This window comes from Phyllostomus discolor, chromosome 14 (assembly GCF_004126475.2).
Source record: "Phyllostomus discolor isolate MPI-MPIP mPhyDis1 chromosome 14, mPhyDis1.pri.v3, whole genome shotgun sequence".
Taxonomy (NCBI): Eukaryota; Metazoa; Chordata; class Mammalia; order Chiroptera; family Phyllostomidae; genus Phyllostomus; species Phyllostomus discolor.
In genome coordinates, this window is record NC_040916.2 from 8919340 (window position 1) to 8946150 (window position 26811).

Below are 26811 nucleotides of genomic sequence, written 5' to 3' on the forward strand. Positions count from 1 at the left end.
AAAAGCAATGAAAAAAATGTCATCAGGTAAGGAAAAAAAGAGTAAACAGCAGGGAACAGGGCTTGGCACATGGTAAGTGCCATACAAGTTGCATCGTATTATTTCCTGTCTGTGTGTGACTATGGGCACTCTTGCACGTTGCCCTGGGCAACCTTCATGGTAACCTTGAAAGATGAAAATAATTGTCCGTCTCGTGCAGGTGAGGAGACTGAGGCTCGGAGATGGCGAAGGATGTACTCAGGCCACACAGCCAGAAAGTGCTGGACACAGAAGTCAAACTCAAGTTTTTCTTGCTCTTTCCATAAACAAATAATATCAACAGGAAGTGATCCAGCTTTCTCCCCCTACCCCATCTGGCCCTCTTTCCCTTACGTGCCTTTCGAAACATGGACTCCCTGCACCTAGGACACCTTTCCTGAGCAACTCCGCCTGGACTCGACGGCTTCCGTCAAGTTGCTCTTCCCTGTGTGAACCCCTGGGCCTCGTGGACATGTCAGGTCACGCCTGAGTGTTCCATCGCTTTACATGCATGTCTTTATTCAGTCATCGTTCTGTGGACATTTGCTGTTGTGCTAGGGCCTGAGTATACGAGATTCAATCTCTGCCACGGAGGAAGTCTCAGCGTTTGGGGAAAATAGAAAACTCTGGAGCAAACCACACTCCCATGTGCAAAGGCAATAACGTGTAAAGACAGAGGTCTTTGCCCTTCTTTCTCCTGTGTGTGTGGTTTGTGTTACCAAACAGTGTGTGGGTCTCCTGGCAACAGGCACTGTATCTTACATTTACTTTTCGCTTTCCTTTGCGCAAAGTAGGGATCACACGACGATCGATTCACTGATTGATGAATGGTCCAGGCCATTTGCTTACAAGTGCACAGCTAAGTTAAAACAACGACCCACAAGTCCTCCTGAGGGCTTGTGTGTCCCCGGGGACATGTGCTCTGTTGTGTCCAGAGCAGATGGGGAGGAACAGACAGATGGCACCCTGGGGAGCCCCTACTCACGGATACAGGTCTCCTCAATGGGAGCACCCGGGCGCCGGTTCCGGAAATAGTGCAGCTGACACCGCTCACAGTTCCTGCCCTCCGTGTGGTCCCGGCAGTTGTCACACACCCCTCCGTGGGCCCCCTGGCTGTTGGCAAACACAGCTGGGTCGAAGTGACAGGTCTCTGAGTGGCCATTGCAGTCACACCCTGAAAAAGGAGTTCCCGGGTCTGCCGTTAGACCAGCACCTTTGCCGTCCACGAGGCGCAGACCCCATTACATCCCCCGCTGCCTCATTGGCATCTCACAACTCTGCGATATGCTCAGGCCTGGGAAATGGGGAAACTGAGGCCCAGGGAGAAATTGTGTAATTTATTTGATGTTATATGGCAAGTAAAAAAGGAGAATAGAGTGAGAACTCCGGCCTCCTGACTCCAAGTGTGGGGACTAACCCAAGAATAATGCCCGTGTTGGGCCAAAAAGAGAGTTCTGTGAATGGTCCATCCCACCCCTGCCCCATTGCCACCATGGGCCCCCTGCTGGGTCACGACCTCTCTCTAGGCTGGGGACCCCCATTTCCCTCATTTACACAGAGAAAGGCCCTGACTCGAGGGAACCAGTGAGAGTAGGAAAGCAGACACGTCCTGCACAGGATAAGGCAAGGGAAGAGGCCGGAAGAGGAGGGACCTGCGAGAAGAAACCGTGTGGCATCCAAGCATGAACGAAGCCTCGGTCTCTGCAGACCCGGCTGCAGAGAAGGATGGGGAGGCAGAGGGAGGATGCAACCCAGACACTGTCTTCATCCCCACGGAGCAAGAAGAGCTTAAACTGCAGGGGTACAACTAAGATTCAGTTTAAATAATAAAGAATGCATATGCATCCTCGATGTCCCAAGAGAGGTCGCTGAGGCCCAGAGGGGCCAGCACCCCACTCAGCCATACTTTGGCACTCGTGTGGGTCCTGGTCCTCCGCGGGTCTCCAGGGCCGATTGTTGTAGAAGGGCGCACAGCGTTCGCAGTTGGGGCCGGCGGTGTTGTGCTGGCAGACGCAGACGTCGTGGACCTAGGACAGGGGCCATCGGCCATCAGTACTGCTTATCAAAGGAATGGCCCAGGGTGGACCTGCCCTCTCCCCTCTGGCCCTCCCCCCTGCCACTCAGGGTCCAGCTCAGATCCCAGCTCCTCCAGCCTTCACTCAACCCCGGTGACACCGCTCATGTGCCTGTGTGTGTGTGCGTTTCTGCACTGCTCCTCTAGCTAGATTGTCGCAAGGTCACTCCCTGTGCTTGGACACTCCCGTGATGCCCAGTGCAAGCAGCACCCAGAAGGGACTCAGACACCCTGGCTGGTTAACTTGATTCTAAATTCTTGGGGCCCCTCTAGATTTATATTCCAACAGTCTATGACTGGGGTTGTTTGGCTAGTGGACTGCATGATGAATTCTTACTAGACTCATTAGGGTATAAAAATAGAATAACTGTTGCGTGCTAATTGTCTTCCAAATTAAGGCCAATACCCTCAGCCTGGCATTCAAGGACCTGTACATTTGCTCCATCTCATGTCCCACTCCCTCCTGACAGCACAACCAGGCTAGGCTTCGGAGCAGCAACCTCCACAAGCTCTACCTTTCTCTCCTTTTGCTTTTGCTGACGTCCTTCTTTCTGTCTGGAACACCCCTCTCCCTATTCACCACTCAAACCCTGCTAGCCACAACAGCACCTCCCTCACAGGCCTCTCTGCTTCCTCTGCTTCCATGGATTTCAACCCTGAATGTAGCCCTGGCTGGCATAGCTCAGTGGATTGAGTGTGGGCTGCAAACCAAAGTGTCTCAGGTTCGATTCCCAGTCAGGCCACATACCTGGGTTGCAGGCCATGGCCCCCAGCAACCTCACATTGATGTTTCTCTCTCTCTCTCTCTCTCCCTCCCTCCCTTCCCTCTCTAAAAATAAATAAATAAAATCTTTAAAAAAAAACCAACCCTGATGTGCCTCAGAATCATATGGGGAGCTTTTTAAAAGAATACCAACAACGGGCCCAATCCAATCAAAATCTCAGGGGCAAGGGCCAGGCATCGGTACTTTATAAAGTGGCGACTCCTGTGTGCAGCCTGATTTAGGAGCCGTGGGGGCTGGGTGTGCCCTCTCCCTGTGCTCCAGCCCACAGCACTCTGTATCCCTCACTTTCACAGGCCTCTCTGTTCTGGTCCTTTATCTATGGGCCCCAGTCGACGGAGCGGCTGGTCTCCTTCTGGCCTCCTCTACAGCCCAGGGCAAGAGCTGGCCCGGAAGTGGAAAGAACAAAGCTGATGGATGTCCATTCCACCTGTATTTCCTTCTCGGGCTGTGTTACATGAATATTCGGCACCCATGTACGGACAGGGCAAACAGCATGCTACCATATGTTAGCAGAACTGAAGCCCCAGAACAATGAAACAACAGCTTCCTCTGCTTCTGGGCCCAGGGTTCTTCTCTATGGAGGTTCTCAAATGTGGTTCCACAGCAAAAGCCCCTGGGCTGTGGGATAGGCTAGAGCTTCTCACCCCGCCCACCACCACCCTTGATGGTCCAGCTCGGCTGGTCTGGGGCACACTTAGCATGTGTTACTCTGTTCTCTCACCCTGCCCTATCTCTCACCACTAGATGGGACTTTGCAGTCCCCAAACCAGGAGCAAACCAGGAGCTCTCAACCCTGGCAGTACATTAGAATCACCTCAAAGCTTTAAAACAATAAAGGTCTGGGCAATATTTTTCACTCCCCAGGAAATTATCATGTGTAGCCAAGGTTGAGAAGACGGCCTTACGCTCCCCCAACACCCACTCATGTCTTACGTGCAACTGAAAAATACCATAATCAGATCTACGGAAGTGCTACAAATGTCTGAGCTTTGAAATGATAATCAGACTTAAATTTAGTGCCCACCCTGCTTTAGGGGAGCCTCACAGATGTCCTTAGTTGTGCTGGTCTCGCCCCTTCCACTGCACGCCCTTCCCACCCTAGGCTGTCACCTTCACAGTGGTGGAGGGGCCTGCAGAGGCTCCAGGCTCGGGGGCGCAGCGGTTAGCGTGGCCGTGGCAGAAGCAGCTCCCTTGCAGACGTAGCTGGGACACTGCATAGTAGGCACTGGGGGGAAGGTGGCCCCTCTGGGGTACAGGGGCCATTCTGGTGAAGTTGATTCTCAAGTTTGTGATCTCCCCCAGCTCTGAGAGGGGCAAACACAGGAAGGGAGAGGGTGGGAAAAGACAATAGAGAAAGGGCATTAGAGGCTAACAGAGTTTCCAAGGGTAGGGTGGGAAAGGGAAGGAATTCTGGCTTTACCATCCCATCTTCCCTGCCTTCTCAAGGTCATCCCCGGGGCCGTCCTCCCCATCCTCAACCCTCTAAGGCCGAACAGATACACACACAAATACTCCAGCTCGGGCCTTTTGCATCTCTGGGGCTACCGTGGTACCCTTATAAGGTAAACGGGCAAGTAAGTATTCAATCCATCCATGTGGTCAGAAATACAAAAGACCAGGAAACTTTCATGAACTGGGTTCCGACCCTGTTCTGTTTCCCACCCACAGTCCCAAAAGGCTAGAGGGACAGCCACACTGACCTTGAATTTTTTGACTTTGAGTTGCTGGAATCCTAGAGGCTAAATCCATAAGGTTAAGCTGGACCTACAGAGAGAGGGAAGAGGGAGGCACTGAGGGGGAGGTGGCCCTCATGTGTTCCCAAGCCCAGAAGCCTCCTTTCCATTCAGTACCCTGCCTTGCTCATGCTACTCGAAGGTCCTTCTGACCTGGAAGCTGAGACCACCACGGGTGAGAGGCTGCCAACAGCCCTCGGAGAGCGAGGTGACCCCTGGGGTTACACGAGTGTGTGAGTGGTGCGTACCATCTCTCCTCTCCATTAAACATGCAGCCGTCCCAAGAACTTGCTGATTTCCTTGGGTCAGAAATCACAGGAAGATATATAATATACAAAAAAAGGGCTTAGGGAATACTAGTCTTCCAAAACCCAGGATGAATGACAGGACCCAGAACCCAGGGATGTGTGGATGTGGCGACTGCCAACCTTCAGACCCCAATTTCAACTATGCTTTTTCTTTTCAATAACAATCATCTATTGGATGTGACTTTATCTCACATCCCAAAGAGCAGTTTTCACATCAGCCTTCCACACATCAGGAAAAAGTCCTGTGTTCTGGGCTCTGGAGAATGTGGTCCTTGTGGATCTGGATGTGACTATGACCAAGGAGCAGCTGAGCAGCTGAGGAGAGAGCTGTGCTGTCCACTGGCAAGGTGACCCCAGAAGCACTGGGCCCATCAGAGTAGCTCCAATGGCTCGCCTGAGCCCGGGCTGGAGAAAGAACAAATGGCCTCCCACTGGCAGTGGGGAGAGCAGTTATGAAAGAAAGGAAGGAATGTGACCCTGGGTGGGAGGATTCGGGGAGAAGCATTCTGAACTGTTTCTAGAGGTGGGTTCTCATTTCTAGTTCAGGGTTCAAGTTTAAGTGACCTGGAGCTGTGGCTCATACCTGACTGTCCTCAAGGGCAAGGATGGGGCTAGATGAATGGATTAAATGGAAGGGTTCATTCTCAGTGTTAAACCCTACCTAAGCAAAGTCAGAGATTAAATTAAATATGTGTCATTTGCTCACTGGACTCTAAGTAGCCATCTCAAAGTAAGCTGGACCCTCCCCACCAGGGGGCAGGCCAAAGAGCTGTGTGGGAGGCAACCATGGCAGAGGGCAGGGCTGGGTCATGCAGGACACTCAACGTGTCTCTGAAATACCCTTCCTGGACAGCCAAGAGGACAAGCCGCAAATGTCTGGAGGGTGCAGAGCTCAGGAAAGACATCAAAGAGCGCTGCCTGAGGCTGTTCCCATCTCTTCTCAAGTGTCCAGGTGAAGGTGTGAGTGAAGCAAAGTCAGATACCCCTCCGTGGCTACACTTTCAGGGTCCCTTCCACTTACCTTGCCCCCATCCTGGTGCGCGTTCGTCCTCGGGAGCAGAGACCGGCACCGAGCGTCCTGCCAGCTCTGAGGCTGGCCCTGGTGGACTCGGGGAAAGGCAGACGAGCAGTCAGCAGCCAGATACTGGTACACGCGCCAGGTCTTACCAAAGTCTGAGGAGCGCTCGATCAGCATCCCAGTGGGCATGCGGCCCTGCAGAGACGCAGACAAGGCGAGGCCTGAGTGGCCAAAGTGTCTTCCCTGCGTGTACTCAGGCAACTTGAGCAACGTGATTTAGCTTCATGCATCTTCAAATCCTGACATCTGGCATGAAACCTAACATATAATCAGTGTTCTATACGTCTGTAGCAAGAATGGACGAACCCACAAATGAGGAGTGATGATAAAACAATGAAACTAATGGTATCCATCCAGATGAATGTCACCCTTCAAAGCTGTCACCTTAGAAGTTGGGTGCTAACCTAAGAAATTTGGTTCTATTGCTTTTTATTCCCAGCTCATTTTAACTCCTGAAAATGGTATCACCCTTCCTGACCATCTAATCTTAATAACCAAATGTCATCCTTAAATATTTGACTATTTCTATAGAAATCAAATCTCTGAAACAAAGAAAAAAATGACCGGTCACAAGCGAATAAAAGTGCTCCCTCCGAGAGGGGCATCTGTCAGGAGGCCACTCTTAAAGCCAGATTCCGAAAGTGCTCTGGGGAGTAAGAGCACTGAACGAGCAGGGAGCCCACCAGAAGGGCTGCTCCAAAAACACATCTTCGTGTGGACCGATGGACCAATTCTTAGCTGTTTGTTAAACTCAGTGTCATCCGCAAACCTATTAAAGCAGAGAATACTAAGAATACACAATGTACAAGTGACGGGCCCAGAAGAACTGGTACTTGGCAGAGCTGAATCAGGTAGACGTGTTGAGGGCGAGGAGGCAAAGAAGAAGTGGGTACATAACCACCGCACGGCAAAGACAGGGAGCCTGGAGGTGCCACTGTTCTCCCAGAGCGGGGCCTCTACTGTCACCGTTACAGAGTCTCAGGGTAAGTGTCACCCAGCCTGGAGGAGGGGCCCGCCCAGCATGTGGTGCCAGCTCCCCAGCCCAGGCAGACAGAAACTCGGCTTCCCATGAGTCAGCCCGTGCCGCCCAGAGCCCCCGCTCCTAGCCCTTGCCGTCCCCAGGAAGCGCACCTTGAAGTCCACTGTGATGTCTCGAAGCTGGAATCTCCTGTCCAAATCCAGCTGCAGAGAGACAGGGTTCACATCTAGAAGGACAAAAAGTAGGAACCTCAGACCAGAGAATTTCCACCTTCCCAGCCTGAAGAAGGCCTGGACCTCACCAGCTCTAGGAAGTCAGACATCCTTGAACTTGGCTCCCCAAGCTCCCTCAGGGGACACATGGCACCAGCATGTTTCTACCTATGTTATCTATTCAAGACCCTATCTGCGTGGGCCAGACTTCCTACCCATCGTGATGTGATGCTCCTGATGCCTTAAAGGGTTTCAACTTGTCTATTCAATGCAGACCTGCTCCCACAACTCAATTCTCCCAACACGCCCGTTGTGGGTGAGTGGGGTGGAATACCTGTACCATCTGAAAGGCCTCAAATCTGGAGACCAAGGTTCCGCTTGTCAACCACCACACTCCAGAGCCACAAGAAGCGCCTGGGAAACCCAAAGAGTGCCCAGGCACCCTCTAGCCACCCCCAGCTGGGGAAGCCCCCACAAGCTCGACCCCCTAGAGGTGGCAGGCCTTTACCATTCTGTGACTGCCACCAGCGCGTGGGGCCCGAAGACGAAACCACATTCTCCACTCGGTGACTGTTGTAATTGTGACGCAACCTGGAGTCGCACTTGCAGCATTTCATCTGCCACTGCAGGGGTAGGGAGACAGCAGAGTCAGGGGTGGGGTCCAGACGGACTTCTCCCCTTGTGTCCAGAGAGCCCGGGACATTCCCTCCATGCCAACCCTCCCCACAGGGATCTGCTGATTTCACCAATATGCTTGAAAGGATTCACCTCTTAAAACACGGATATTGGTCATCTTGTAATTTAATTCCTCTGTGTCCACCCTAAGATGTAGCTAAGTGAATAGTAAATAGATGTCAGGATTGGGAAAGAGGTCTGAGGTAGCAGGAAAAAAAATCTCTGGTACATGACATTGCCTCCAAGAGAAACTTGAAAACCGTGCCAAGGGGGAAAAAGGAAAGGAAAAGCACATTCATGTAGCATCTACTATGTACGTGCTAAATGCAGGCCACGGAGTTTTATGTCTCATCTCACTTAAGCCTGGCAGCCTGGGGAAAACTGCGCTTCTGAAGAGAGGACAGCCAAACAGGAAGGGGATTTGGGGGCTGCAGTCCTAGCTTTGTCACCTCACATTCTGGGGCTCAGTTTTCTCCTCTGTAAACTGAGTGGAGGTTGGAAGAGTCATTTAATCATTCACCAGATACCGACGTGTCGGCTTGTACCGCGTGTGAGACCGGCTCTGGCCTCGGGGGTTAGAGTAGAGAACAAAAAGGCTCTGAAGTCAGGAAGCCAACACTCTGGTAACATTCACATCATCTCTGAGGCCTTCCAACCCTGCTGTCTGGGACTTGAGGATCCCGTTTGGCATTCTCTACCCACAGGAGAGAATCCCGGGGTCCCCAGTCTAATAGGACTCTGTAGGCAGGCAGTCCCAAGGCCAGGAAAGCATGCAGCCCTGGGGCTGAGGACGACGGCTCCTTGCTCATGTGCTGGAGCGAGACGAGAGACAGAACTGAACACCGTGGGCTCCACAAGAGGGTAGAGAGTGCCGAGAAAAAGCACATGGCCAGAAAACATGGCCCTGGTTCTTTTAGTTATGTGTATGTATGTACATGTACATGTGTGTATGCACACCCCACAGAGGCAGCATAACCGTGTCCAAGCTGCCCCCAGCAACACCCATAAAATTGTTTTCTCTGAGTAAACGTGGTCCCAAACCTTGTGTCCAGTGTAAAGAACACTGGTCAGAGGGCTCCAAATCTACCCTTAAGTAGAGGCAAGGCTTGGGTGAGAACTGCCCTGACCTGCTGGTCCTTCTGGGTAGAAATAACTGTTAGTCCTCACACCCCGTGCCTGTGCTTTCGCCTAAGCCTCCGTCTCTGAGGGTTTGCAGCTCCTGACCCTCTGCCCTGCCCAGGGAAGGTGATAAGCTAACAAGGCGATTATCTGCGGAACTGATTAACTCAATCCCCCAAAGGGGGGGTAACTCAATCCCTTTGGGGGATTGAGTTAATTAATGTGCCAAGCCTGTGGCTTAGTTTTAAAAAGTCCTTGCCCAGCACCATCTTTCCTCTCCACAGCTGACAGTGCTTGGAACAGCAATCCAGCTCTCCCGGCTCTCTGAGCCTCTGCTTCCCACCCCTTTCCGGCTCTGCCCTCCAACCTGCAAAGTAAGAGGCCTGTCACGATCCTGGTGCTTGGGGCTGTTCTTTTCAAGTCCCACGGTGCTTTCTTAAACAGGAAGTCTTGGATGTTTGATACTCCAATAATGGCTGGCACGCGTGCCCTGCATACGACAGCACCCACCGCCCCCATTCCTTTCTGTCCCTGTCCATTCCTTGCCCTGCCACATTTTTCTTCATAGTGCATATCTCCACTTGATATACTGTGTGCTCATCATCTATCTTTTTTTTAAAGATTTTATTTACTTATTTTTAGAGAGGGAAGGGAGGGAGAAAGAGAGAGAGAGAGAAACATCAATGTGTGGTTGCTGGGGGTCATGGCCTGCAACCCAGGCATGTACCCTGGCTGGGAATCAAACCTGGGACACTTTGGTTCCCAGCCTGCGCTCAATCCACTGAGCTACGCCAGCCAGGGCTATCATCTATCTATTTGCTTACAGTAATTGTTTATCGTCTTCCTCCCCCCAGTAGAATGGATGCGTACTCCATGAAGACAGAACTTCCTGTCCTCTACCGCTGTATTCCCAGTGCTTGGAAAAGTAACTGGCACATAGTAGGCCCTCGATAAATATTTGTTGAGTGAATAGTAAATGCTCAACAGTGTCAACATTTTCGTTAGCATTATATTACTAGACACTCCTTCCTGCACTCAGGAAGGGGGGCAGTGAGGAGGTAAGAAAACAGCAATAGTGAATAATGGAACCCGGCACCACGTGCCAGGTACTGCACTAGGAGTCCCAGAGCAGTAACTTATTTAAGCCCCACAACAACCCCTTGTGGTGAGGAGCATGATGCCTATCTTACATATGAGAAGGCTGAGGCTCACAGTGGCTCTGTGGCTTTCCTATTGATTGATGGGGCGTTTCAGCACCAGAAGCAGAGAGGGACCCTTCTGTCCTCTCTCTCTCTCTCTCTCTCTCTCTCTCTCTCTCTTTCTCTCTCTCTCTCTCTCTCTCTCCCCACACCCTTCCTGTTACCCTCTCATTTTCACTAGAAACCAGCTGGGTACACAGCCACCATGGGAAGTATGGTCAAAAGGAACAATTTCCGTCTCACCCAAAGGCCTGCTCTGACCCTGAAGCTGACCGTGGGGGAGGCTAAGGCAAAGAAAACACCTTGGAGAGAAAGCCGGCGTCTCAGGTCGACCCTGCTCAGTTAACAGAGAGACTGCAGATCTGTCGGCAGTGAAATAAATATACTTGACATAATCCCTTCTGGGCAAGAGAAGCCCCTTGCTGGAAACTGACTCTCCTCCAGGACCCTATTTTGGTCTCTGGCAGAGAGAATGCCCTTCTCCCCACTCTACCCAGCCTCTCAGGGGCAAGCTTCGCTACTCCCCATCCTCTGTCTGCACTCAGCTCATGTCCCACGGAGAGACAGGAGCCAGCTGTCTTCCGGCGGCCTGTCACCACAGCTGTCTCCCCAGCCCTGCTGGGAGCGGATCCCAGGCTACACCCTGGCCATCAGAATGCCACAAATGAGGCTCCTTCCTTCCTTAGGCCAAGGAACACAGGAGCTAGAACAGCAAAGCCTGGGACGTGGAATGTGCCCTTGATATTTTCAATTGATAGAATATTATGTAACTAATAAAAATGCTGCCTAGAGAGATATAGGGAAAAATGCTTGTAGTATAATGTTTTATGAAAAGAGGCTGGGAATAAACTTGTAAATACATCATGATCTGAAAAATATATTTTTAAAGAACTCCCTGGCTGGTATAGCTCAGTGGATTGAGCACAGGCTGCAAACCAAAGTGTCACAGGTTCGATTCCCAGTCAGGGTACGTGCCTGGGTTGCAGGCCATGACCCCCAGCAACCGCACATTGATGTTTCTCTCTCTCTCTCTCTTTCTCTCTCCCTTCCCTCTCTAAAAATAAATAAATAAAATCTTTAAAAAAAAAGAAAGAAAAAGAAATAGCCCTGGCTGGTGTAGCTCAGTGGATTTAGCGTGGGCTGCGAACCAAAGTGTCATAGGTTTGATTCCCAATAAGGGCACATGCCTGGGTTGCAGGCCACGGCCCCCAGCAACCACACATTGATGTTTCTCTCTCTCTCTCTTTCTCCCTCCATTCCCTCTCTAAAAATCAATAAATAAAATATTAAAAAAAGAAATAGGAAAATGTGAGAAAGGAAATATACCAATATTATAAATTGCTGATATTCACCCAGTTTAACTTATAAAAAATTGCACCTGCATGCAATTAACCTATTATCTCTGGGAAATGGGATTACAGGTAACTTTTCCACCAACTTTGTAATTTTTTTGCAGTTTAAGACTTTCATACTCTGGATAGATATTAAGTTTTATACTCAGGAAAACAGAAATTCCTGTACAGTAAAACAAAGTAAAAACGTCCCAGCTGTTCAGTGTGGGCTTGTCCCCTGCCTCCTCCCCCATCCTCACAGCCTGGAGTGCTCACGCCCTCTCCACCTTCCTTTCACGTGTGCAGCACTGGTGAGGGATCAGATGGCCCCCACACTTGAAGCTACGTGCTGCTTGCCACAGTGACGTGGCTAAAGGAGGGCTGGATCTCAATCCTCAGAGGCAGGCTCAGCCAGCAAGCTTAGGACAGGTATTTTAAGTAGTTCTACTTGTCAACTAGCTAGCAGGATGGTGGCCTGAAATAGAACAGCTCATGGCAGAAGCCCACATAAAGACAAGCTGCTAGTTTCTTCTTTCTCTTTGGGCCTCAGTTTCTATCTCGATTCTTGTATGCTATGTATTCTATGTAGGATGTGTATGAATGTGTGTGTGTGTGTGAGATTCTCAAGGCGAGGCTGTTCCCCTGGTGTGTGCTTCCTGCCTATGCCGCGCCCAGTGATGGAAGCTCTCAGCTGCAGCTGTTCCCTCTCTGGGGTCATTTGGCCAGCACTGCCCTGGCTGCACTACCCCAGAGACACAGCATTATTATCAATCCAGCCTGACAGGCCCCCAGCCAGTTTGGCTCCTGTTTGCTCTGCATCTGAAAAGGCTCAGCCTCTTCCCTTATCCTGGAGCCTTCCAGAATCTCAACTCAGTCTGGCCAGAATACCCCCACCCCCACCCTGAGAACTCAGGGAGGGCAAAGGAAAGAGCAAGAGCCTTAAGCACGAGCCTTAATCACAGTGGAGAGGGGTGGATAAAGGAAGGCAATGCAAATCAAAGCTCTGTCTCTGCAGGAAACAGAATGAATTCTGGGGGAAAACAGAAAAGTGGGCACTGGTTAGGCATGGCCCAGATCCCTCCCAGGAGCAAGCCAGAGGCCACCTGTATCAATGTAAGGAGCTACAGAGCTACAGTCAAGGTCATGGCTGGCAGCCAGGGCCCAAAGAAAGAAAGTCAAGGACAAAAAAAATTATCTCTCTGAAAGAAAAGACATTTCTTCTACTTCAGCTTCCTTATTGGTAAGATGCAGGGGTGGGATGAGATAATAAAGTTCCTTCTTGCTCTAACATGCTCTTAGAGTTCTCCATCCAGCTTATCAGCTCAGAAGTTAGATACTCCAAACAAGAATGCAAAGGAAGTAAGAGAAACATAAGCCTTTGGCCAGGGCCCATACTGTAGAAAAACTAACCCCAGGAAAGTGGACAGGGACAAAAAGGGCCCTTAAGGCCTTTGGTCAGCAAGGCCTCATTAGTTCTCCCTGGGATCCACAAGCTTCATCATTTCCTTATCAATGGATATGTCCAGCAAAGGTCAAAAAGCAGGCCATGCTGGGGTGTTGGGTGGGAGGACTGTCTCAGTGCTATGAGGTGCATTTTGACCGAAGCCTTAATTCTACACCACCCTATCTCCACCCAATCTAAATTCAGGAAAGTCACTTTCTGAGGCTGACTGTAGAGATGATGTATACCACACATCCAGAAATTACACTGCACCACGCTTTCTCCTGAGCACCATCAGGTGTTACCCCATTTCATCCTTCCAAAGCCTCTGGTGTGGGTACCTTACATCACATGGTGGGTAGCCTCATTTCACAGATTGGGAAGCAAGTCTTAGAGAAGTTGAGAAATGTGCCCATGTCCATAGCGCTAGGAAGGGAGGAAGCCTGGATTTCTGCCCTAGGCTACCTGCCTCCAAACCTTCTTGTCCTGTTCTGATTCAAGGGGCACAGTGGCCAGTTGGCAACCATGGAGAATTTCGGGGACCAAAATTGGTTGTCAAGATGCTCTTTCTCTTCTGTCCTGGGAAGGGCAGCCTCTGCCTCAGCCCAGGCCCCTACAGAACAAGGGTCCCCAAGAACTGAGTGCAGAGAGGTGGTTTGTGTGCCTGGACTTCTTTCTGCAGGTTCTACCAGTGACAATGGTCCCTATAGTCCCTGATAACAGAAAAGTAAGGTAGGTCTGCAAGAAATTGCCCAGAAACTTCTAGGGGCCTGAACCGAAGGAGCAATGGGGTGCAAGGACATGTCAGCAGGCCTGTGAGGCCACCCAGGCTTGTATCCAGGCCTTCCCACCACACCTTCCCCCACATCTCTCCTTTGAGCTCCACACACCTCACTCCTCAACCCACCACAGCTAGGACCCAGGAATATCACATGCCACCAACCCAAGTTTTGCTTCCCTCTGGTAACAACTCTCTTCCTCAATGTCCCTTTCCATTTCCTTCTATCCTCTCAAAACTCACTCGTCCTGGGTCTTACTCTCTTGTGACCCTTTGCAAAAGCCACAGCTGATTCTCTCATGAGCAAACCCTTGCTGAGACCTAATAGATTGATACGTGTCTTTCCCAAGGGCGTTTGCATTTTAAATGAGGAAATGAACAATGCTTCACCCCAAAGAGTGAATCCCCAGTGGTAAGAGCTTTGACCACAGCTCTTACCACAGCTCTTTGACTCAAGAGCTTTGAGTGGTAAGAGAGTTTCAGACCCACAGAGACCTCCTGGGAAGCAGGATAGCAGATATTTTGCTCAGAGACAGTCTGAGAGCCCTCTGAGAGCATGGAGAATGAGGATCTCAAGACCTCCATGGACATGCCCTCTGCCTACACATTAGCCATGCCAAAGGTCAAGAAAACAGATAGTCATTAAAGGAAGACAGTGCTTGTTGGGGTGTGTACACGTGGGTGTGGGTGCACTCACATGCATGTGCAAGTGTCTTGGTATGGGTGTTAGGGAGAAAGGGAAGTCAACTGGCTACTGCCCCTCAGCTTGTTTCCAAGAGATAAAAAATGACAGCTGTTTAGTTTACACAGCTAATTAACCTGAGGAATGCACTGTGTAAGACTGTTATTAAAGCAGCTGGGTAATTAACTTTTTCCCCACCAAGGCCGGGTGTTGGGGGATAAATAAAGCATTGGGGGAGCAGACACAACACTGGAGGAGACACTGTCAGGAGCAGAAACAGGGCTGGAAAGCTTCCAGGTAAAGCCCGCTGGTTCCTGGGGAGCGTGCACCAGCTCAGAGATGACCAAAGGGCATGGCTCAGCCCCCACCAGTGCTCACCTGAGAAAGACCATGGCAGATCCTCAAGGCCACACACAGCCCAGCCATCTCCAAGAAGCTGGCAGAGATATTAGAGCTGAACAAAGGTAAGGTTGACTAACCCAACTCTTTCATTTCATAAAAGGGGAAATGGTGGTCTAGAGAGAAGCCAAGGCCTTTGAAAGGTCACATTTCTAGTCGAAGTGTCAGCGCCAGGACCAGAACTAGAGCGGGTGACTAGTTGGGCGACTCCCCTAGCCATGACTGCCTCCATATTCTCTACCAGCACACCGCCAATCAGGCTGGCGGCAGCCACCTTGGAGGCAGAGAGTGGGATGGCCCAAGGGTGGGTTGGTTTCAGTAAGTATGTGAATGTGTGTCCTGATCAGGGGAGAGATGCCCAGGACTGTCATTCACAGATGGGGTGGTCCCTGTGTGCTGACACAGGTCCCGGAGGTGGGTGGGGAAGGAGATGAAACATTTAGCATCTTCCAGACACCATGCCAGTAGTCATGTGGCTCATTCTTTTAGACCAGAGGTCCCCAACCTTTTTTGGCACCAGGGACTGGTTTCATGGAAGACGTTTTTCCACAGAAGGTGGGGGGCAGGCAGGAGGCGGAGCTCAGGCAGTGATGCCAGTGGAGCTTCGCTTGTTCACCTGCCACTTACCTCCTGCTCTGCAGCCCAGTTCCTGACAGGGCAAGGACCAGTACCGGTCCACAGCCTGAGGAGTAGGGATTCCTGTTTTAGATGGCCCACAATTTATTGTGGTGAGTGCTATCATTATGCCCATTTTTCAAATGAGGCACTGAGGCTCAGAGAAAGCATAGAAGAGAACAACGGCAGGGACACATCACAGACATGTTCCCTCGTGCTTGAGCTTCAGAGGATAATGGTGCAGTGAGGCTACCCTGAGGTTATCTAGAAGCTGGAAGAAAAAGAACATGAGGACAGGAGGGGACTGCGGCATCAAGCTGTTTAAGTAATAAACTGCCTGGGCGCAAGCCCAGACAGCTGATGAGTAGGCATGGTAGGAAGGCCTTGAAGGGGGTGGGGAGGAGTGCCACAAGGCAAAGCTGGCCAAGTTCTATGTCCATTGGAAGGGTGGCAATGTGGACCTCAAACCCACCAAAGCTAATCCTCAAGGCCAATAGGGCTTAACTGCTAAGATAAAATTAGGCAGAGTAGGTGACATGTCAACAGGTTAAGATGGCCCAGAAAGAAAGGAGACACAATCTGAGATTGGGAGCTGGGACAGACAATTTTGGAACTGGAAAGGGTCCCAATGGCTCCTACAACCCCATTCCACTGGGTTTCCCTGGGGCTGGGGGTGGGGAGTGAGAATTACAAAATGTCCAAAGTCATAATCTCCACGGTACTTGCACCTGTGCCACATCAGGAGGCCAGCAGCAGGTGCTGGATGGTCTTGAACTGAGCTCAGGGCTCGAAATGTCACCCCTGTACAGAAATAGAACAGAGGCACTGACCAGAGGCTCTGACTTAAGGAAGGTGTACATATGGGGGTGGGGGCTGACAGAAAGGGTGAGTGGAAGGAAGTGGGGGAGGCACAAGCAATGCAGCTCTGTATCACGCCACCCTCATGTGCAGGTGGGGCTGGCCAGTACACCCTCCCGTCTCTAACTGCTCAGAAAACTCAACACCTCTGTGTTTCCATCAGAAGTCTGGGGTCCCAGCACCTACCCTCCCAATAGCTCCCGGGGATAACAAGAGCCACTCATGGAGTACTGTGAAAATTAACTGAGATAATGTATATCAAACTCTTAGGATGCATAATGTGTGCTTAAGAAATTACAGGTGCTATAATATTTAATAATAAAGTAAACTTAGCACAGTTAAATCTGGATTCCTAATCTTTATCACCCAGCCATAGCTGCACCCAGTGAGGGCTCAGGGTCCTTCCATCGGAGGGAGTATCTGCACCTTTAGTGTGCATGTGCACTGCTGGCGACCCATGGCCTCTACACGAGACAGGTAAGGGAGAGGGAAAGTGAAATCAGACAAGACGGGGAGGTGGGTAGGGGGAGAGAAGCTGGTCCTCAGAGGTCAGCTCACTCCCAAGGAAAGTTAGAGCAAGGAGTGACCCTAGAGACCATTCCATCTAACACTCACTCAGAGAAGAGGAAATTCTCTGAGACTTGGAGAGGGGCGATATCTGATCACACCACAGATGAGTGGCAGACCTGGGGTTACACCCTGCACTCAAGATGCCCTGTCCTCTACTCTTTCCAAGAAGGTCCATAGATGTGCTCCCCCTTATGGAGACAGCAAAAAAGAGCCAATGCTTCTCGACTTGCATAGCAACACAATAGCTGAGCTTTGTTTAGACTTCTCTTTTGCAAGCACTGCTTTGCTCTCGAGGGGCGACTCGCAAGCAGGGAAGGCAGTAGGCTCCTTGGAGCATCCAAGAAAGGCAGAGGGCAGACTAGGGTGAAGCCCAAAACCCCAGGCCCAGAGGAAGAGGCTGTCTAGACAGGGGCTGGGGCTGAGGGGAAGGCCCAGCACAAGGGTTTCTGACCTTTCCTCGATTCCACTCCCAGAAGACGCATCAGCCTAAGAAAGGGGGTCAGAGGTCTCCCTGAAGTTTTCAGACATGGCTCACAGGCACAGGATTTTGAGGGTGTGTGCGAAGGGACAGCTAGAACCATTCTATTGCCCAGAAAGCTCCATACTGCCAGGTCCCCTGATGCCTGTGGAGCAATCTGGGCCCCCGGGGAGGACTCGCCTAATGCTGTGGCCATTTCACCCAACACTGTCAAACAAGTGTTCCCATAGCCAAGTGGGTAAGATGCAGAAACCACAGCCGTCTCTGCTCGGCACCTCCAAAGCCATACTCTGGTACCATCTGTGACTAAAAGCTGCCAAAAGAACACGGGGGACTAGAAGGGCAGCGAGGCCCAGAGGCAGCATCAGATGCATCACCACGGTCCTGAGGACAAGGACAGTCTGGAAAGAGGAAACCACAGATAACCCAGGTCTCCTTCGTGGCAATCAATCTCCCTCACCCCCTTGCTCGCCCGGTCGATTTTTTTTTTCCTGAAAGGCTGCAGAGACTTAGGGGAAACCACACCCTCATCCATTCCTTCATCCAAATCCGTATTTTGAGGGCAGAAAAATCGTCCAGTGAACTGAGCAGCCGAGAAACAAAAAAAAACACTGAATGATTTCAACCTTGGTGAACATGAGGAGCAAGGAAAGACCCCAGTCTTGTTGAACAGAAAAGAAAGAAACCCAAAGTTCCTACAGAGAAGCTCCAGAGGCAATGTAGAAAAAGAAAAAAACTAGAAGAAAAATCACAACCACTCTTTGAACACATCAGTTGCCAGTGTTAACTGATGTAGCTCCAAGTGATGGAGTTCCTGGATTCACTCAGCCCGTTTTCTGGCTTATCAACTGAGTCCCTGAACCCCCTTGGTAACCTCAAGTCACTTCCTCATTTGTTTCACTGATCTGTGTCCTTCCACAACAGTGCGAGTGTTTCCCACGTTGCCTGGGGTGGCAAAACACGTGGACAAAGCAGACTGAGAGGTAAGAAAGTTGCGTCCTCATGCATGATAATTGCAGAGCATAAAAGGCAAACTCCAGCCTATAATCATATATTCACTCTCCTGCCAGCTCTGTCCACGCCCAAACCCCAGTGCTGGCCAAAGAGATGATGGCGACAGAGTAACGGTGGCGGCACTCAGCTCGCCCCCAGCAAGACACAACCCGTGCACACGTCCCAGCGCCTGTGCTCCACCAGCCGTGACCTTGTGCACCAAAGATGGCACATCAGACTCTACATACAAAGGACTGATATTTATCTGACTGCCTGTCCCCAAGACTTAAATGACTGTCCTGCCCATGTCTACAGGCTGAGAAAGGACTCCAGTTTTATGGAAGAGAAAAGAGAGAAAAGCTATTCAGCTACTACTGAGTACATTTTCCCCTGCCCATGCTTATACTTTCCCTACACTCCCCTCCCACAGGGCATGGGGCTGGGCCTCCACCAGAAACACTCTAAGTATCCCGTGAACGCTGGCAGGCTCACCCACCCCGCCCACCTCAGCCAGCCCTGGAGGCCTTGGAGCTAGGGCCTACCTCGCCATACTGGGTGCAGTAGGTCTCAGGCCTGGTCAGTCCACAGGTGGATGAAGCTCGGAGAAACTGGGTCCGCCCAATGAGCAGGTCCCCAACAGGGGGATAGCAGGCCCCACGGGAGCAGGCTTGCTGGGCACACAGGAGGCTGGGAAAGACTGAAATCACAGGGGGCTGGGGTTCAGCTGGAAGAGAAGAGGGTCTGGAGGGCTGCCCCAACCCCTCTCAGGGAAGCAGACATCAACAAGACTAGACCCTCTTAGGGTGGGTGGGCTGGATTGGGAGTAAAAGGGAGAAAACTGTACTTGAACAATGATTTAAAAAAAAAAAAGACTAGACCCTCTCCTTCTCTCCTGCTCACTCTCACTGGTGATAGTAATTATGGTAATCCTGAGGCTACTGGGTTAAAAAACTGGTTTTATATTCTATAACCCCCAATTTAAAAAAAAAAAAACAGGAAAAACACTGGCAACCAACATCCATCCATGAATGATCCTGAAATGTGGCTCCCATGTGTGTGGCTTTTAGAAACAAACTTCGGACACAGGCTTGGCCACCAGACACGGCCCACAGCTCTCCTCCCCTACAGCGTGGCCTCTGTCAACAGCCCAGACGAGGGCTAGCTGCCAGCCACTGCGGGACACTGGGAGATGCCTGCATTCTCTCTGCTCACTTATCTGCAACGCTGACCCACGTCCTGTGAGCGCACCGCTGTAATTCACTGGGAAATCCAGAACTCAAGCCATGATGGGTCTGGGGCCAGCTTAAGAGTGAAAGGGTGGGAAAGACCAGGGCACTCGGGGAACCAGAAACCACCTGGGTGGGAACCGGAAGACACCTGGGAGCTCCTGGAGAGAGGTAGAAAACCATCCTCCCCGAAGGCATAAAGGAGCAGGGAAACCTCATGGGTGTCCCCAGGAGACAAGTGTTCCAAACCCTGGGACTGAAGGGTGACAGGCAATGCTCACACTTTGGTTAGCTGTCCTCCCACCCGCAGCTCTCACCTCCCTCCTACGTGACAGGTCCCGGAAGGATGGGAAGGGATACTCACCAAACCACAGGATAAGGAGTCCCCTCATCTTCAGCCAATGGGGTGATCCCCAGAGAGGACCTCGCCTGAGGCAGAGCAAAGCAGCCTGGGTAAAACAGCACAAGCCACTAAGGGATACTAGCCCCTTTTCTGCTTCTGGAATCATGTTTTTTTTTTTTCAGAAGTCTTCACCTAGGGTCTTGACCTAGGACAACTCTCAGCAACAGGTACATTTGGAGTCAAAAGCTTGGAAAATAACAGAGCCCTGGACTACTGTCCCAGCTGGCCTGTGACTCACAGGGTGCCCTGGGGTAATACCATCCACTCCCAGACTTCAGCTCCCTCATCTGCAGTGGACGGGAGGAGGACGGGCTGACCCTGCCCCGAAGAGTCATAAGGACTACTTGGGGAGCAGGGTCCTTTGCAGCACAGGAGCCGCAGAGAGGTCTGAGGCCTTGTCGCTGCCCAAGGAGGAGGCCTGGCCTTTCCCAGCGCTGGGCTCAGCCCACAGATCCAAAGGCGAGTGGGTCAAAGTGGCTGAAGGCCTGGAGGCCAGCCCTCTCCTACCGTTGGCGTGGCCTCCAACACCACCGACGGCCACCTCGAGGGTGAGGCTGTGGTGGCCACAACTCTGGGCTCAGCAGGTAGTTGGAATGTGATGGGGAGGCCTGGCAGTCTTTAAGGAATGAGTGAGGATTGTATCTGAACTGGAAGCAACCCAGAATGTCTCTAACGATGGGCTGGGCTGTGCAGGGGGAGCGAGGCTGGGAGGCCACAAGCAGGGATTCGGAAGGAGGTCACAGATGGATGCTGGAAGGTCGGAGAGGCAGGCGGGCCGGCCCTGTGAATGCAGTGCCCACCTCTGCCTTGGACTGGAAGCTCACTCTGCTTCAGTGACAAGCCACAAGCCCTTTGGCTAGGGTAGGGGGTGGGAACTGGCAAGGCAGGGCCAGAGAGAGAACTGGGACTCTCCTGCCATCTTTAAATTATATACACAAATGCTCTGAAATCATTCCTTCCGATCAGTTCCCAGGAGTGTCAGGGGCCCAGAGAGGAGGCAGGTGGCCCAAGAGAGAGGCCTGCCTTCTCATTTACCTGCTGCACTACCTCTGCCCTCTCACCCCCAGAGCGAGGCATTCTGAGCAGCCTTGGAGGAGCTCTGGCCCCGCACCCCAGCCTTCCCTCTTCTCTTTGTGCTCAGCCCGGGATCTGAACTTGCCTTCTTCCAAGTCGCTGAGACACTTATCAGATGTGAAAAGGGAATTCAAACGGAGGCAGACATTTAATATAGCGTTTGCAGGTGGCTCCTTCAGGTGAGCTCTCAGGAAGAGGAAGAATCAGGCCCTGCAACCAGGCCCCAGACACCCAGAGCACAGCGCCCTCTCCCCGCCCTGCCCCCACCAAGCAGGTGAAAGCAGATAACGTACCTGGCTCCCTGCTGCCACTGTTCTCTCTCCAGATCGCCTGAGAGCACCCTTGAATGAGGGGGTCTCCGCTCCTGGCTCCCAGTTTTTAAACAACGGCCTCACCTCTGGAGACTCCCTGGCTGGGCGCAGCCCACTGCAGGGCGGGTCTCAGGAATCTGGCGGCTGGCACGCCCATCCGCCGTCACTGCACCCCCACAGCCCCAGGACAGGACTGGGCGAGTGGGCTGGTCCCCGAGGCCTCACAGCAAGCCTGGCAGTGCCCACCTGCCTTTGTGTGCTGCGTGGGGTGGAGGGGAACGTTGCAAACCGAAAGCACCAGGCAGATATTCATGGCTGTTCCAGATCAGGGTTCGGAGGGCAGGAAGGGCACTGGCATTTGTGACGGGCACTGTACTTGGTGTTTTCTCAAGGCTCGGAGGGACCAGCTTCCTCTTGTGTCCTGGACCACCTGGACAGAAAACCAAGCAGAGGACAAGAAGATCAGGGCTTGTATGTGGGGTGTTACAGCCCCAGACCTATCCTCAGGCTGGAAGGTGGGAAGACCCAAACCTCCAGGACCTGGAAAGCACCAGACCCTCTCTTTCCCCAAGGAAAACAATAACAGTGGAAAATCCCTACTTCCTGCAGCATTCAGAGGAGCCTTAAAAGGCTCATCGGGGAGGGGTCAAGGCCCAACTCACCCAAGGGAAGTAAGTTTAAGTGGAATAAGAAATAAACTCTAAATGCCTCCCCTCCAGCTCCCTCCCTGGCTTGGCAGGGAGCCCTAGGACAGGTAACTACCTGTGAGTCACTGCCCCCAGCTTAGGAGGAGGGCTGGTCTCCTAGCCTCTCCCTTGCAGGGCAGGAATGCCCGCCTGGAGGGCCAGAAAACAGACCTGACCACAAGTGGTGGAAGGCAAGGCCGAAGCGTAACTGGGCCCACTTGGCCTGGCCCACTGCCAGGCCCAGGAACACAGCTTCCTTTGTGGGACCCAGGGCAGGCTCCTGCTCAGGGCCACTGGGCTGAGAGCCACTGAAAATGACCTGACCAACAGTCCAGGTACAGAGGCTGGTCTCAGAGGACACTCTTTCCCCAGGTTAGGGTCAGAGGGCTTTAGAGAGATCTGGAAGGTCGCCCAGTGCATGCCGTGACCCAGAGAGCTTGCACTGGCATCGTTTGGGAACAGCATTGCTTCAAAGTTCCTATTTAAAGGAGACTCTTAACTAGCCATTCTGGCCTGTCCGTCTCTCCTAGGCAGGAAGTTCTCTCCACAATAGGAGGGTTAAGTCCAAGACATTGGTTTGGGGACCCTCAGGAGAAAATGAAGCATATTGTGGATTAAGCTGGACATTTCTAGCCTTCGGTCTGTAATTTAGCCCCAGAAATTTAGACAGGCTGGAGAACTGCTATAACTAACAAATAGACAAGCTGTTCAGATGCATGATGGAAATTCTAACAAATGTTAGTGTCTTGACCCCTGTGAGCATTCCAGTGAAATCTGGCTTTACTCAACAAGCGCAAGTCGGTGCCAACAGCTTCCCTTCGTGGGCCACAATCTGCAACAAGAACACGGAGACCCTCATCACGTTCCCCAGAGAACAGTCGCAGACTGCCACCCCCAGGGTTCTGCAGCCACCTGTCTGATCACTTCCTCTCCACTCCTCCAACTCCCTGAACTCAGGGCTCCCCGGCAGTTTTCACCCTCCTGGAGCTGCCCATCCTATGCCCACCAGCAGGAAAGAGGATGTACAAACAACTCATTAATAGTTAACTCAGCAGAAGAGCAGGTGTTGCAATCTCAGATCCTCACCTTTAAGTCCCCCTCCTCCTCCCCCGTTAGGAGGCAAGAGCCCGGGTAAATAAGCCTTTGGTGTCTCAGACATCACAGGCTGGGGCAAGTCCAGGGAGTGGCTTGCCTTCGCAGGAAGAAAATGGCAATTTCTCTGTTTGGGCCCCCCACGCGCTCCTGCCAGGCCCAGGACGTTATTTCTGCAGAACCCAAGAGCAGCCCAGTCAGCCTCCCTCCTTACGGACACTGAGCACTCCCCTGTCATCCAGTGCCCCTGGGACTGCAGGGTCCCAGGCACAGACTTTGAACTTCAGAACCCAATTCGTTCAGACACGAGAAGCCTAAAATAGAGCTGGGGGCTGGGTGAGCACCCAGCCAGGGCTAAAAGGGAGGCAGGGGCGTGGCTCCGACACTACAGCCTCCCCGTGTACCCTCGCCTCCCTCCCTGCCTTCCACTGTCCTGCTCCAGATCCCTCAGTCCTCAGGGCTCATCTCCCATCCTTGGCTCATTTGAACTTATCCCTCAGGAAAGTGGCTGACCAAATCACCCTTGACTCCTGATTCTCACACCCCCACGTCAACCTAACAGGCAATTCCAAAGGCAACCAGGGCCACTTCTACCCTCCTGGAGGGAGCCTCTTCCCCAGACTTCTGCAGTAGCCTCCCTACTGGTCTGCAGTCCAGGGCCAAGACAACAGGACACGGCCTCCTCCGCTCAGAACCCTGTACCTGCTCCCCATCGCAGACAAAGTCAAAGCCAAAGCCCTCACAGAGGCCACACATATACAACCTCTCGTTACCTCTCGGCAGGACCACTGCTATCCCCTTTTCTCCCTCCACTCCAGCCACATGGCCTCTTGGCTGTGCTTCTGAATTACCAGACTACTTCTGTCGCAGGCTGTTGCCCCAGCTGCTCTCTCCACCTGGCCCATTCTTTTTCCAGTGTCTACAAGGCTCACTCTCTCACCTCTTTTAAGTCTTTGTCCAAATACTACCTCCTCCGTGAGGCCGACTCGGAGAACCCTCTTTAAAATGACAACCAAGTCAGGGAAGTACGAGACTTATTGGGGGCACCACTTTGTAAGTGACAGAAATGTCTAACCACTGTGCTACGCACCTGAAACTAGTATAATATTCAAAGTCAACTGTCATTGGAAAATTTAAAAAATAATAAAATGACAACCAAGCTCCCTGTCCCCCACCCCAGCTCTCCCAATCCCACCTACCCTTCATTACTGATAGGCTGGGATTTGGGGGTTTGTTTTGGGTGGGTTGGTTTGGGGGGGCATTTGCAACACTTTCCTTCTCCTAAGTAACTATATCACATCCCTATTTATCATATTTACTGTCTGCCTCCCTCCGCCAGAATGTAATGTCCAAGAAGGCACAGATTTGTGTTCGTGTTGTTCACTAGTATTTTCCAACTACCTGGAAACAGTGCCTGGCACATAGTAGGTGCTCAATATTTGTAGAATGAATGGATTCGCATGGACATGTAAATCATTGATCCAGGTCAGCACTTTTCAATCAGTGTGCCGCAAGAATTTTTAAAGCGTGCAATACCTGACTTTAGTCAGGGGCACTTACCTCTTTTCCCGTCGTAGGTTGTCAAATAAAAAAGTGACAACAGCCAACACAGCCAGTAGCCATCTGGTGTGAATGAATCAAAATTATACACATTTTTTGGTCAGATCAGCAAAAAATATATTTGTTGTTGAGCTGCAGAATGGTTAGTAATTAGTCTGTGTGTGCCATGAAGGGAAACAGGTTGAAAAGGGTCGATGTGGCTTAACACGTCTCCGTGGCCTTGCAGGTGTACTTACACTCTCAGAGGGCACAGTCCGGACTTTTCGTCACCACAGGGGATGGCTAACAGTGGTCATTCATACATCAGTCAGCTGCGGGGGTGGGGGTCCGCTTCTGAAGCTGTCACCATGTCTGCTTACCAGTCAGCTGTTCCTGGCAGGGTCTCCACCTGCCAGACCCACACTGTCCAAATTGCCAGCGAGATCAGTCGAGATCTCATGAACAAGCAGTCAAAGGATAAGGAGCAAGGACAGGAGGAAGGAAAGGAGAAAAGAGATTAAGAGGGATAAGAGAGCCGGGCCCAGGCTGTAAATGCTGATACTCAGGTGTGGAAGAAGGGGCGCCGGGTGACTAAGGCTCGGGCATCACCCGAATACAGTGAGTCATGGCTGAGTCCTTGTCTGTGGAACAGGGCGGACTCCAGGAGCGGCCCTGGGATTGGCCACGTGACTCAAGCTGGTGTGGCCCTCCACTCCAGCACAATCGCTCAAGTGCCCAGACAGTCAGTCACTCTTCTGTGTGCCTCGCCAAGAACCAGAGAGAGAAAGTGGGTCTGTGAGGTTACTGAGCAGACAGGAGCCAGCCTCGGGCAGAGGCCGGCGGTAAGCAGGGGAGGAGTCTGCACTGCCTGTCATGGGTGACTGTATTCCATACCCCTCCCTCACCTCCTCCCCAGCAGACGGCTGTGTGCATTGGCTGGGCCTGAGGTCTGGGGGAAATCAGGCAGGCAGTCTAAATTAACTATACCTAACATTTCGCAAGTGCTTGCCACACGCCAGGCACTGTGCTAAGCCCTTTGCATATATTAACTCATCTAACACCCGCTGTATCTCTGTGAGGGGAGACATTTAATTACCCTTCCTTTACAGATGGAGAAAATGAGGCACATTTTCAACAACTTGGTCCCAGCTAGCAAGTGGATCATTTGAACTCAGACCAGTTTGCTCTGGCACTCAGATTCTTGGTTGTAACTTAAAGCATAAAATTGCCTAAAAAACCCTGACCCCACCCTTAGGATCCCTTGACCAGAGTCCACCAGACTCTGAACCTCATGTTTGCCAAAACTAATCAAGACCCAGTATATAAAAATGTCTCTTTAAGCCCTTGCTCCAACTCTTGGAGCCCTGATGTTGACTGAGGGCTCCTGGGGAGACACGATAGAAACATCCAGAACAGATGCCATATTTTGTTTGCTCTCCACATTGACAGCCTGCCTTGTGTGGGCACAGGTGGAGTAGGAGCTGGCCTCCAGCTCTCCGCTCTCAGAGACTCTGGTCTGCCCCAGCAGGGTTTCCCCCTCGTATCAACAGGAAGCTGATCTGAGTGCAGACGTGAGCACCTGAAGTAGTGAAAAGGCAGGGAAGGTGACTAGACAAACGTCACGGTGAGCTGACAAGATTACACAAAGGGCATGATGATGGATGACACAACTTCCCCATTCCTGGAGGAAGGGAGATGCCATCCCTTGAGGTCAGGCTCCAGGGTCGCCCTAGGGGAACCTCAGCTCCTCCTGTTCTGTCTCCCAGGGTACACCCCCAAATGCCCTATCCCCTCCCTCTCGAGGGATACAGCTCAGCCTGCAGCTTGGTGGAGTCAAATGCTAGCTGGCTGCCCAGAGAAGAGGGAGGAATATTTTGGCATTTCTGCCACTGTCAATGCCCTACTCACTGCCCTACCTTCCTCTGGCAAATAGGCCCGCTCATGGCCACACCCCCTTTTCCACCCCCCAGCCACCTCTACTGTGCAGCCAGTGCCCTGTGGCGTAGGTTCTCGGAACCTAAGTCAAACCTCTGTGATCTTTGGCCACAGATTTGCAAGGTGGAACTGACCATGTGGCCCCGGTCCAGCCTCACCTGAGAGGGGAGAGACATAGAGCAGAAAGGGGCAACATGCAGCCACGAGGTGGTCACAAGTG

The 26811-nt window shown here is 51.8% G+C and overlaps 1 protein-coding gene across 3 annotated transcripts in view; it reads right to left on the bottom strand.

Annotated features, from left to right (window-relative positions):
* The window catches only part of LAMB3 (laminin subunit beta 3), a 58075-nt gene that overhangs the window by 14246 nt on the left and 17018 nt on the right, over positions 1-26811 (bottom strand). For 2 of the 3 annotated variants that reach the window (XM_036015752.1, XM_036015751.1), the window contains 10 exons: positions 21322-21769; positions 19916-19980; positions 18868-19022; positions 7696-7810; positions 7128-7201; positions 5940-6131; positions 4578-4641; positions 3988-4181; positions 1925-2045; positions 1004-1192 (listed from right to left, as the gene is read on the bottom strand). In XM_036015752.1, coding sequence (XP_035871645.1) covers positions 1004-1192; positions 1925-2045; positions 3988-4181; positions 4578-4641; positions 5940-6131; positions 7128-7201; positions 7696-7810; positions 18868-19022; positions 19916-19943 — 1132 coding nt within the window. In that variant the 5' untranslated portion in view covers positions 19944-19980; positions 21322-21769. Of the gene's footprint in view, positions 1-1003; positions 1193-1924; positions 2046-3987; positions 4182-4577; positions 4642-5939; positions 6132-7127; positions 7202-7695; positions 7811-18867; positions 19023-19915; positions 20001-21321; positions 21770-26811 lie in introns of all 3 variants that reach the window. The other variant, XM_036015753.1, reaches the window with a different exon arrangement.